This window comes from Oncorhynchus mykiss, chromosome 6 (assembly GCF_013265735.2).
Source record: "Oncorhynchus mykiss isolate Arlee chromosome 6, USDA_OmykA_1.1, whole genome shotgun sequence".
In the NCBI taxonomy this organism is placed as follows: domain Eukaryota; kingdom Metazoa; phylum Chordata; class Actinopteri; order Salmoniformes; family Salmonidae; genus Oncorhynchus; species Oncorhynchus mykiss.
This window is the reverse complement of record NC_048570.1, coordinates 88,135,624-88,148,914: the sequence shown is the minus strand read 5'-3', so window position 1 is coordinate 88,148,914 and position 13,291 is coordinate 88,135,624. Positions and strand designations below refer to the sequence as shown.

The following is a 13,291-nucleotide window of genomic DNA, read 5'->3' as shown; positions in this document are numbered from 1 at the left end:
AATAAAACTAACCATATCTTCAATAATCATTCAATAAAAAACAATATTGTGTACAATGTCTTTTTCAAGAATATTGTGGGCCTATGATAAAATCCAAAGTGATCCTCTAGCCTACATGTGATTAATGAAATAAGAAAAACAAAGTGAGCTCTTCTTCAAATGTACTACAATGAGAAAACAGTGTTTGGAGTTTTCTGTAGGCCTAGTCCATGTGTTGCATTCACAGGATGTTTTTGCTCCCTAGTTTATTTCAAGGCAATACACAGACACCTTTTATTTATGAGTATTCACAATAAATAACATTTCAAAATATATTAAGTAAAATATTAACTAAAATCAGACAAGATTTACAGGAGCCACAGAAAACGTTTAATGTGTAACGGAGAACTATAATGTCTTGGTGATGCTTTAAATAATACTGTACTTAACAGTTTACAGGAACGCGATCTGACATGTATCATTTGTATCTCTAAAAGGCACCTTCACTTTAGTAGCTGCCGATCATACATACTGTACACTTCATTAATAACTTATTGTATCCTTCAGTGCTGATTTTAGTTCACAATATACTACCAAACCCCTCTACTTAACAGCCCTTAGGCTACAGACTGTGGTCCTAAAATTGTTGTTGTGTTTGTGGTACATATCCATTGTTTGTGTATAAAAAAATGATCAAGTGACAAATATATTTAGTATAAAAATAGTGTTTAAAAAGAAACTAAATTGAAGGAATATTGAAAATGCATCTTCATGTAACATTCAGTGGATTGATTCTTAATATACAGTTTGTGACTTCCAACTGCTCCAGTCTCTTCCTGCTCCTCAGTGGATTGATTCTTCATATACAGTTTGACTTCCAACTGCTCCAGTCTCTTCCTGTATCCTCAGTGGATTGATTCTTCATATACAGTTTGTGACTTCCAACTGCTCCAGTCTCTTCCTGCTCCTCAGTGGATTGATTCTTCATATACAGTTTGACTTCCAACTGCTCCAGTCTCTTCCTGTATCCTCAGTGGATTGATTCTTCATATACAGTTTGTGACGTCCAACTGATCCAGTCTCTTCCTGCTCCTCAGTGGATTGATTATTCATATACAGTTTGTGACTTCCAACTGATCCAGTCTCTTCCTGCTCCTCAGTGGATTGATTCTTCATATACAGTTTGCGACTTCCAATTGCTCCAGTCTCTTCCTGCTCCTCAGTGGATTGATTCTTCATATACAGTTTGTGACTTCCAATTGCTCCAGTCTCTTCCTGCTCCTCAGTGGATTGATTCTTCATATACAGTTTGTGACTTCCAACTGCTTCAGTCTCTTCCTGTATCCTCAGTAGCGTTGGTAAATCAGCGAACAAAAGCAAGGCCTACGTGTTTAGTACTGTGTACTTGTCCTATAGTCAATGTAATACTACCAGAGGTACCACTAACTCTGTCTGTCCCTCATTGCAGTATATATGGAGCTCTTGTTCAGCTACCAGTTTATTCATCCGTGCTGACAATGTGAAGAACAGTTCTTTGCTCCTTCAGCATTGTATCTTGTCATGACTTCACCTCTATCCAACACCAAGAAGCAATAGTGGTTCACTTCAGTTGTTCACCTCTTCTCCCAAGCCCATCCCCACCACAGTGTCCAGTTTAATCATAGTAATAGAATACAAATATATGCCATTTAGCAGACGCTCTTATCCAAAGAGACTTACATTCATGCTTGTATACATTTTACGTGTGGGTGGCCCTGTGAATCAAATCCACAATCCCGGCATTACAGGTACCATGCTCCACCAACTGAACCATCCAGTTCCTACATCCCGTATACATTATCATTAGCATGTAGCTGATGGCTAGTGCTAGTGGTACTGGCAGCCCTTGGCTATTGGATGTGACTGTGTCTTCTTCTCAGTGTGTTCTCCCCGGGTGGCTGACCAGAGCAGAGGCAGACTAAAGAGGAAGATGATGCCAAGGCTGAGGGTTACACTCAGCAGTGCCGCCCCCAGTGTGTTGGTGAAGGTGATGGGCAGAGAGTACATGAGGAGCCACGGGCGTCGCGTCACCATGTCCTGCTCAATGGCCTCCATCTGGAAATGAGTGCCGATTATGCCGAACACGTGGAACAGTTGGTGGCTGTGACCTGCAGAGGGTGCAAAAGGACTGTGGTTAAATAACTACAGTAGTATTGGTACAGGAGAGGTAAGAAGCAGAACTCAACGAGGAGAACTGTAACTGGCCAGCAACAGAGGAACTGGCCTCCACAGCATAAGAGGGAAACAGGAAGGCACAGTGAGACCCAGAGGCAGTGATATAAAGAATACTATGTTGTTTTAATGCTACATATGTCGTACCACTAATGTCAAGCCAGTGTTGATCAGTATCCACTGTATTACCACAAGTCTTGCACAATACAGTGACAAATCATTCTGAAATGAATCAAACAAGCAGCCTTTCCAGATAGACCATGCACTTTGACCTATGTAGTCGAAGCTGCCGGGGGCCAGGCGCTCTGGTAGGTGTGTGGCGAAGAGGAATGCGGTCAGGAAGGCCAGGGCGATGTGGGTGTGGTGGAGGGGGTTGGTATCGTTGTCAGTGCAGCCCTCACCCACACACAAGAAGAGCTGTCAAAACACAGTAGAATGTATTAGCCTCACATCACGTGACAGGCTTCATCACAGTCATACTCAACATGGCTGTTGAACCAAGATAGCATGGTACAGCTGTAGGATATTCATTTGATCACCCGGTTGTTGCAGGACATTTCCTATACAGCAGGAAACACCAACTTGTAGTGTATTTGAGCTTTAAAAAAATATTTAAACATTGGTAATTTACAGTTAAAAATGTCAGACTTGATTTGCCCCAACTTCAAACGTATCAACCCATACAAAAATGTCCATGAATTATAATCTATAATTATAATCAACATTTCTGTTGCTGCAGGATTATTTTACTGCTGTGAGAAACTGGTCAAATTAAGATCCAATAGCTGTGCATACAGAATTTCAGAACTGTTCATAAATACTTAATGTACACCTACATTCCACTGACTTGACCATCATTATACCATTAACCAAACAACAAAGTGTACAGAGCTTGCTAGGTTTCAAAAGATATAGTCGTACAATAATCAGAGAAACTAGCTTCAGCTCATTTCCATCCCTAGTCACATGACCTGGCAAAAAAACATTGACACAGTACACTTCAATATGACAAACACTGTTCTATACTTTAACTTTTCCTCAGGCACAGAAGAAGTCTGTCACACAGAGGGGTGAGAAATGTAATGACTCACCCTGTAGAAGAGAGGAATGTTGTCGAACAGGTAGGGTAATGCGAAAGCTAGAATGCGGAGAAATTTGCCAAACTTTGGGCTCTTACACTCTGAGAATCTGAAGGAAAAAAAAGTTATGGTTGTTTTATCAGCCATCACAATGAGCCAAATCCATGCACATTCGTTATACACTGCAAATAATTATGGATTTTAATTAATCAACGTATGCCATCTCTTTGTTCCCTATCTCTGTGCATTAAGGATAGATGAATACAAGATGCTCTTAACAGCATCTAGAGATCAAATTATTGCATTACTGTTGCATGGTTATTAAAATGATTAGAAACCCATTTCCTGTTATTGAATTTGGGAATAAACTGTAGCCTTTATGAACTTGCTCCCAAATAGACACTTTTTCAGTGCATTTTTGTATCTAGTATGAACTCATCTTGTTTAAATATTACACAGGACATTTTCCTGGTTTTATATTCCCGTCACACATCACTTACAGTGCATTTGGAGAGTATTGAGACCACTGGACTTCTTCCGTTTAAGAATGATGGAGGCCACTGTGTTCTTGGGGACCTTCAATGCTGCAGAAATGATTTGGTACCCTTCCCCAGATCTGTGCCTCAACACCATCCTATCTCGGAGCTCTACGGACAATTCCTTCAACCTCATGGCTTGATTTTTGCTCTGACCTGCACTGTCAACTGTGGGACCTTAAATAGACATGTGCTTTTCCACATCTTATCCAATCAATTGAATTTGCCACAGGCGGTCTTCAATCAAGTTGTAGAAACATCTCAAGGAGGATCAATGGGAAACAGGATGCACATGAGCTCAATTTCTTTCTAATAGCAAAAAGTTTTTTTTTTTAAGGCTGTAACGTAACAAATGTGGGAAAAGTCAAGGGGTCTGAATGCTTTCCGAATGCACGGCTTTAATTCAATTCACTCACTTGCTCTCCTTACCTTTCACACAATCATAACTGCTGAGTCATTGTCAGATCAGATTAGCAAAATGGATTCTGTTTTTGTAGCTTTGAAACACATTCCAGTGTAAATGAACTCCCTCTTCACATGAAGAACACACAATCTGTTGCTAACTACTGTACATGTCTTCCCTCTCCTTACCACCTCTTCCAAATAAAACCACACTTGATTGTCTATCTATGGAGTGACGAGGCCTACATGTTTTTTTGTTAGCTCACACCCACATAATTGAAAAGGGAGGTGCATAGTGCCACTAATATTTCAAGGGCAACTCCGCCACTTTTCAACCTCATATTCATTACCTCCAGCACCAAACCAGTGTCTACATATGTGAAAATGGAAATCATGCGTTTGATGTATTTGATACCATTCCACCCATTCTGCTCCAGCCACTACCATGAGCCCATCCTCCCCAATTAAGGTGCCACCAACCTCCTGTGATAGACAGTGAGTTAGGTTAGCAGTAGCACAGTGAGTTAGGTTAGCAGTAGCACAGGGAGATAGGTTAGCAGTAGCACAGGGAGTTAGGTTAGCAGTAGCACAGGGAGTTAGGTTAGCAGTAGCACACTGAGTTAGGTTAGCAGTAGCACACTGAGTTAGGTTAGCAGTAGCACACTGAGTTAGGTTAGCAGTAGCACACTAAGTTAGGTTAGCTGTAGCACACTGAGTTAGGTTAGCAGTAGCACACTGAGTTAGGTTAGCAGTAGCACACTGAGTTAGGTTAGCAGTGGCACACTGAGTTAGGTTAGCAGTAGCACACTGAGTTAGGTTAGCAGTAGCACAGGAAGTTAGGTTAGCAGTAGCACAGGGAGTTAGGTTAGCAGTAGCACACTGAGTTAGGTTAGCAGTAGCACACTGAGTTAGGTTAGCAGTAGCACACTGAGTTAGGTTAGCAGTAGCACACTGAGTTAGGTTAGCAGTAGCACATTGAGTTAGGTTAGCAGTAGCACACTGAGTTAGGTTAGCAGTAGCACACTGAGTTAGGTTAGCAGTAGCACACTGAGTTAGGTTAGCAGTAGCACACTGAGTTAGGTTAGCAGTAGCACACTGAGTTAGGTTAGCAGTAGCACACTGAGTTAGGTTAGCAGTAGCACAGGAAGTTAGGTTAGCAGTAGCACAGGGAGTTAGGTTAGCAGTAGCACACTGAGTTAGGTTAGCAGTAGCACACTGAGTTAGGTTAGCAGTAGCACAGGGAGTTAGGTTAGCAGTAGCACAGCAGTTGACAGATAGCAAAAAGAAAACGCATGACTAACGGAGACGACATGATGTTTACCTTTTTATGATGTCATGGTTATATTGGATATATGGTAAACCAAGCCTTAGCAGAAAAGAGGAGGGAGAAGCATTGTGAGACTGCCATCAAGCAGAGAATACTCAGTAATAATTATGAAGAAAGGTAGCCAAACCAGTCAGTGTGCGTTTTAACAACAATGTGTAGGCTTAGTGTACGATGACAAGCGAAGTCACAATAGCTGCTACACAGTGAAGCTAAGCTGAGGTAAAAGACAGGTCCAATTTGCCTCCTATCATGCATGATATTTTGACAGAAAGGAACTGAAAGGAGCAGTTTCATTCCCCCAAATTAATTCATAACAGCAGTGTGTGTATCAAATCTACATGAAATGTACGTTAAAATGTTTTATGTCAAATATGTGTCCACACAGTAGGATTTAGACTAAATGTGATTGTTTCTGGTTGGAGTAATATTGTCATTTTGTAATCTTATTAATTCACAACATCCAAAGCTAGGGGTCAAGTTGTACAATCACATTCCTTTAAAACCCAGAGCTAATTATACAATATCCTCATTAGCACTATGAGATGCCTGCGATTGAGTGGTTGCTAAACAACAGGCAGGATGACATTTATTGTCACGAGTCTTGTCCTGGAGGCAGAACTGAGCGTTTCCCCCTTCGATAGGCCAGCTGGCTATATTGTAAACATTCAGGAAAACAAACATTTGCTTTTTGTTTTTCATTTAAGGTTAGGGTTAGCAGTGTGGTTAAGGTTGGGGTTGAGGTTAGGTTTAGCAGTGTGGTTAAGGTTGGGGTTAAGGTTAGGTTTAGCAGTGCGGTTGAGGTTGGGGTTAAGCTTAGGGTTAGCAGTGTGGTTAAGGTTGGGGTTAAGGTTAGGGTTAGCAGTGTGGTTAAGGTTGGGGTTAAGGTTAGGGTTAGCAGTGTGGTTAAGGTTGGGGTTAAGGTTAGGTTTAGCAGTGTGGTTAAGGTTAGGGTTAGCAGCGTGGTTAAGGTTGGGGTTAAGGTTAGATTTAGCAGTGTGGTTAAGGTTGGGGTTAAGGTTAGGTTTAGCAGTGTGGTTAAGGTTGGGGTTAAGGTTAGGTTTAGCAGTGTGGTTAAGGTTGGGGTTAAGGTTAGGGTTAGCAGTGTGGTTAAGGTTGGGGTTAAGGTTAGGTTTAGCAGTGTGGTTAAGGTTAGGGTTAGCAGTGTGGTTAAGGTTGGGGTTAAGGTTAGGTTTAGCATTGTGGTTAAGGTTGGGGTTAAGGTTAGGGTTAGCAGTGTGGTTAAGGTTGGGGTTAAGGTTAGGGTTAGCAGTGTGGTTAAGGTTGGGGTTAAGGTTAGGTTTAGCAGTGTGGTTAAGGTTGGGGTTAAGGTTAGGGTTAGCAGTGTGGTTAAGGTTCGGGTTAAGGTTAGGTTTAGCAGTGTGGTTAAGGTTGGGGTTAAGGTTAGGGTTAGCAGTGTGGTTAAGGTTGGGGTTAAGGTTAGGTTTAGCAGTGTGGTTAAGGTTGGGGTTAAGGTTAGGGTTAGCAGTGTGGTTAAGGTTGGGGTTAAGGTTAGGGTTAGCAGTGTGGTTAAGGTTGGGGTTAAGGTTAGGGTTAGCAGTGTGGTTAAGGTTGGGGTTAAGGTTAGGGTTAGCAGTGTGGTTAAGGTTGGGTTAAGGTTAGGTTTAGCAGTGTGGTTAAGGTTGGGGTTAAGGTTAGGGTTAGCAGTGTGGTTAAGGTTGGGGTTAAGGTTAGGTTTAGCAGTGTGGTTAAGGTTGGGGTTAAGGTTAGGTTTAGCAGTGTGGTTAAGGTTGGGGTTAAGGTTAGGTTTAGCAGTGTGGTTAAGGTTGGGGTTAAGGTTAGGTTTAGCAGTGTGGTTAAGGTTGGGGTTAAGGTTAGGTTTAGCAGTGTGGTTAAGGTTGGGGTTAAGGTTAGGTTTAGCAGTGTGGTTAAGGTTGGGGTTAAGGTTAGGTTTAGCAGTGTGGTTAAGGTTGGGGTTAAGGTTAGGGTTAGCAGTGTGGTTAAGGTTGGGGTTAAGGTTTAAAATCAGATTTGATGACTTTGTGGCTGTGCCAACTAGTGACCACTCTGCAGAGCTGCCTCCGGGACAAGAAAAAACTCTAATCTGCAAAACAACAGTGGCCTTCCAGTAGAAAGCTCTCTTACCTGGAGTAGCAGGCTAAGGCGGTACAGATGACAGTGTTTACCACAGCGATGGGGATATAGTACTGGTGGAACGAACTGTTCACCCACTTATCAGGAATCACGTAGGCAGAATATGTTATGGCAGAGCCTGGAGGGGAATGAAATATGCATAACCATACATGCAGGAATAGACACAAATACATAAACATGTGTGTGCATACACAGGTACTGCAAACTGTGTGTATATACCATAGACTATATTGATGTGTATAATATACACACATACAGATGGAGGATCTTAATTTGATCACCCTGTTCCAGGAGATCTTTCCTGCTGTTGCAAACTGGCTCAAATTATGATCCTACATGTGGGAACTCATGTGGGAAAGGCATTCATACGTGTGTATACAAAACACACACTGTCACCCTTCAGCATGCAGATGCTGGAAGAAGTGTAGGTTCCAATCTGAGGACTGGCTGGTCCAGGTCTCAGTATCCATGGTACATGTGCTTAAGCACATTCCTGGATGCATTTCCATAACTAATAACGCCCTTTGTATGGCAGGTTGGTGCTACACATGAGTTAGTTTGAGGGTATAGTTACCCTGACTGTACATGATGTCCTGTTCAAGACCTGCTACACACAAAGGGATTTTTAAAACTGGGTGCAGAGCTATATAAATGCAAACCATTATGCGTTTTTCCACATCATCCCCTACTGCCACCCCTAGACACCTTTTGTAAGCCCCTCCTAAATCCAAAAGGATTGAACATGACTACTATGTTATGCAGTAGTTTTTACACATCATCCCCTACTGCCACCCCTAGACACCTTTTGTAAGCCCCTCCTAAATCCAAAAGGATTGAACATGACTACTATGTTATGCAGTAGTTTTTACACATCATCCCCTACTGCCACCCCTAGACACCTTTTGTAAGCCCCTCCTAAATCCAAAAGGATTGAATGGGTGGGTCAAATATGGTCATAGAGCCTGTGGTAGGCCAGGCAGTGCCATTTATCTTCCACACATGCACTTCCATCAGATCTGTAAGGAGGCATTAACACGCGACTAGGTTGATTTGGGATTGGGGGAAACCACAGAATTAGATTAAATGAAACAGGCATAGATGTTTAATGTGATTAATCCAACACTCCAAATTGTACATTAAAAGTATGACTGGCCAGTGTACCCACCACAGAACATCCATTTGAATGGGACTACATTCCCTTCCTACCAGTGGAGGCTGCTGAGGGGAGGACAGCTCATAATAATGGCTGGAATGGAGCAAATGGAATGGCATCAAACCATGTTTACCATTCCACGGATTCCGCTCCAGCCATTACCACAAGCCCATCCTCCCCTATAAAGGTGCCACCAACCTCCTGTGCTTCCTACCCATTCTAACTCCATCGGGGTATCATACAAGGACTCTCAGTTAAAAGACCTGCAGGTTCAAAACTTTATACCAATCCAACCCTTTATACATTGACTAGATAGAATCCATACAATGCCGTTCCCTCTAGGAATACACCTGCATAACATAGTAGTCATGTCGCTAGTGGCAACAATGTTCTTTTGAAGCAAATTCCATTTCTATGACATGTCTACTCACCCAGGCTGTAGAGACTCAGAGCTCCGTAGTCGAAGAAGAAGCAGATGTGTCGTGCGCGTGTTGACATGGTGCTGAAGGTGTGGGCACAGCTAGAGGCCAGCGGGTACACACAGCACGACATCAGGAACACCAGGAGGGGCCATGTGAACGAGTCGCTCCACACGTCTCGCGTCAGGACCACCGTCAGCAGCTTCCATGAGAAGTACCTGTCAGGACACACAGAGGGTTAGTTTGGCCCTGGAGGAGGCGTTCCTTCAGGACCACCGTCAGCAGCTTCCATGAGAAGTACCTGTCAGGACACACAGAGGGTTAGTTTGGCCCTGGAGGACACACTCCTTCAGGACCAATTGTTTATCGGGGGAGCAATCCTTTACCAATTTTGTGGTACTTGTTTCAGCATTCAAATCAGAATGCAAGTTAATTATGATTCTTCAAAATGAAATCACTATTTTGGATTGTTTGCCTAAACATCACAGTGATAGCATTAAAAAAAGACAAAAAAATCCCCTTTAACCAGCTTAGTATTTTGTAAGATGACTGTATTCTCCAGTTCAGTCAACCACAGTGAGTTACTGTATCTACCACAAGGTTTTCCCTGGCCTGTACACAGTAGTTACAGAGGCAGCGGGCTGTGTTTCCATGTCTCTGCACACCTCATTAACAAATTAACCTTATTTGTGGTTTTCCCCATCGCTACACTGAGCTGTTCACTAATTGTGGCAACTCATTTGAGAGCTGTGAGAGGAGAGAGAAGAGGGAGACAGAGAGAGAGGGAGAGAGAAATAGAAAAGGGAGTCCTTGATCCTTGCAGTGCAGAGGCAAGTGTCTTAATGACTGTCATCAGGTAGACAGTCACATACACCATGCTACACTGCTAATCAACTACTATTTCCTGTGCAAGGCCTCAAGCCTGTGGAATTCAGCTGCTACTCAGCTGCTATTCAATAAAACCTGTTAATCATGTTTTCTGGTTTAGTCCAAATCCAAAGCAACATTGTTCCAGGGAATTGAGAGTGAGAGAGCATGTTTCAATATGCAGTTGCTTCTTTTCTGTCATTAAAATACGTTATCTTTATCATTTGGATACGAACAATGAACATAACACTAAACGTGAGAGAAAAGTCCAACTGTTTACTCTCGTCTCAGTCAAGCCTCCAGTATCACTGACACGAGACGGTCCCCTGAGGTTCCAGTTAACCATCATGTTTAATGACTACACCTGCTCTTTACACATCCTTAAGAAGCAGAGGACTGCCATGGATTATTCTGCTCTGTGGCATCTACCTCATTTAAAGAGACGAGTCAGAATGTAGCTCCTTGGAAAGAGACAGAGAATGTGACCATTTTTTACTTCTATGTTGTTCAGTGACAGGCAAGGAGGTACTAGTGTATGGCCTCATCCCCCAGCCATACACTACATGTTCAGTGACAGGCAAGGAGGTACTAGTGTATGGCCTCACCCCCCAGCCATACACGACATGTTCAGTGACAGGCAAGGAGGTACTAGTGTATGGCCTCACCCCCAGCCAAACACTACATGTTCAGTGTGACGAATATAAAAACATGGAGCCATATTACGGAGCAAAATCCTAACTGCCTTTTCTATATAATGTCCAAAATCATAATCTGCTACAACAGAAGCAAATAATAAAACCAATTTGTGGGGGTGTGTGGGGGGGGGTGTGTGGGGGGGGGGGGGGGGTCTGCATTGAATACTACAATGATCCTCAAAGATATGTCATACGGGTTATTAAATAGTTTGAGAAGTCCCCCCATCTCCTATTAACTCAAATTCACAGGATTACCTGACACACATTTAACTATACGGATCATTGTTTTTTGGGGATGAAGACTTTTTGAATAAAGAATCTAAGGAAAAGAGCTCAATTTGTTTTAATCTATGAAGGATGTTAAGGTTTTGAATTTAGTACAACTCTGTCTTAAGGACACATACCACTGCTGTGACAGGACATTTTATATTCTTACCCAGCACGTATACATCTGATTCCACTAATGAACTAATAACCCTTCAACCCTGAATTAGGTGTGTTAGTGCTGGGTAACACTGTATTTAGATAGTCCCAAGTAGATGGTTTGTAGATGTTCAATAACTGGAAACAAATGTCAGTGTTTCTGTACAGCACTTTGTGACATCAGCTGATGTAAGAAGGGCTTTATAAATACGTTTGATTGAAATAACTATCCACTAACCCTAACCATGATAATAAACCTAACCCTAAGTTAAATTTAGCAAGCAATTGCTAAACAGATAGTTTGTTGATAGTATGACCATCTACAGAGCATCTTGTGTGGGACGATCCAAATAAAGTGTGACTAAAACATGTGCCCCTATATGTGGCGTTCACAAGGAACCCCGTAAGTGTAACAGGTGTCGCTCGGCTATACCATGTGGGCAGGAAGTGTGTCCAGATATTGAGCGTTTCATTGGTCAGCTGGAAGAGGCTGAGGATGCAGTCAGTGGCTGAGCTGCGAGGGTGTCGGTAGCCTGAGATGATGCTGTCCTCATGGAACACCTAAACAAAACAAAACCCAGGGTTACTGCACAGTTGGCCAACACTCATTCACCACACAGTAGTAGGCTATATCTAGATACATATAGAGAGGAACCTGTTTACTATAAACCCAATGGTTATGATGTTGACATATTTCCCAGTGAAAGTAGGGGATTCTTGAGGGGAGTCACAATGATACATTCTTGACATTCTAAGTGTCAAGAATAAACACAAGACTCAGAATAGTGTTCCACTCAAATTCCATGTCCACATGTTCAACTTCTGAATTAACTGGACTTAAATCTAAAATATAACCTCGACTCTGAAAATAATATTGTAGGATTTGTCATTATAAAACGTAGTGAAGTAAAGTAACTTACTTTTGGGACTTGGTTGATGGTGAAGACTCTGGGCAGTTTAATAAGGCTGAGCATGTTGTCTGAGAGGACAGTGGTGTTGACTTCACTTGCTGTTTGAACTGAAGCCAGAGAGAGGGAGCATCTTTCCCTTTATAAGGTTGTTGCTATGTTGTTCTGTCGGTTCCTCCCTCCCACTCCCCACCCATCCAGAACATTCACTACACCTGTTCCACTCCTCCTCTCTCTCTCTCTCTGTCTCTCTCTCGTCAGGCTCTGCACACCCCATCTAGTTTCACCCTAAGACAAAAGGGTGTTGAGCAGCTGAGTTCATGTTCACACACAGACACACAAAAATATTCACATTCTTTGAAAAAGCTGCCAAGGAAGAACACTTTTGAAAAGGGCAACAGAAGTCTTACCAAAAGCCTTCATATTTAAAAAAAAAATAATGGTTTATGAGTTACAGAGTTTGTCTTTGAGAGCAGTTGGCCTATTGTTCTCTGCAGTAAAAACAATACGTTAATGACTGATTACGGTAGCCTAACAATCACAAAGGGGAAAGAGCACAGCAGTACAGCGAGTTTAGCAGCTTTCACAGGGATGTTTAGAGATTTCAACCCCTGCCTCGCCTCGCTTGTGTCTGCTTGGTACTCGTGAACTAGATCCATGGAATAAGTATCAGAAAAATATATATTCCGTCTATGGATGCAGCAAAGAAATGCATAACATTATTCTGTAAATCTACAATCCTCCTACTTGAACACAGTGGCTAAATGAAATATCTAGCTTCACCCTTGAGGACAAGATTTAGGTCCTACTGTAACATCAAAGGCAGACCAAATGATTTCCACAATATCTGGCAGTCCCACATCAGATTCATGTCAATAAGAGTAATAAATCAATAAGACACAAGACAACTCAAAATGAGACAACTCGAAATAAGACAACTCGTTTTTGTTTGTCTGTTTGTCTGTATGCATGGTTGTACCTGTTCTGATACTTTACAAGAGTGTATGCAAGTCATGGGGAATAAATACAAAATAAAAACAGGTATTATTTAAGCTATTCATTGTAATTAAATTGTATCTTTTTTTACCTGGACATTTATAAAAATGGTTTCGCAGTGAGGAATCTTGGTTCAACGACAAGGTAACAGTGACAAAAACAAGCACTACCTCAGTCTCCAAGG

At 42.1% G+C, this 13,291-nt stretch overlaps 1 protein-coding gene across 3 annotated transcripts; it reads right to left on the bottom strand.

The window, feature by feature from the left end:
• Positions 1–347: 347 nt before the first annotated feature.
• On the bottom strand, positions 348–12,300 carry LOC110526779 (membrane progestin receptor gamma-B-like). 3 transcript variants are annotated; one of them, XM_036981400.1, is made up of 8 exons: positions 12,124–12,298; positions 11,637–11,764; positions 9,231–9,436; positions 7,638–7,764; positions 5,529–5,573; positions 3,282–3,378; positions 2,463–2,607; positions 348–2,126 (listed from the first exon to the last, which is right to left on the bottom strand). In XM_036981400.1, exons 1-8 carry the CDS (start codon positions 12,175–12,177, stop codon positions 1,846–1,848), a joined length of 1,083 nt encoding a protein of 360 aa, XP_036837295.1. In that variant the 5' UTR covers positions 12,178–12,298; the 3' UTR covers positions 348–1,845. The 3 variants fall into 3 exon arrangements, with proteins under 3 accessions (XP_036837295.1, XP_036837296.1, XP_036837297.1); XM_036981401.1 differs by lacking the exon at positions 5,529–5,573; XM_036981402.1 differs by lacking the exon at positions 348–2,126 and having other exon boundaries at positions 2,146–2,607; positions 12,124–12,300.
• Between the last annotated feature and the right edge of the window lie 991 nt (positions 12,301–13,291).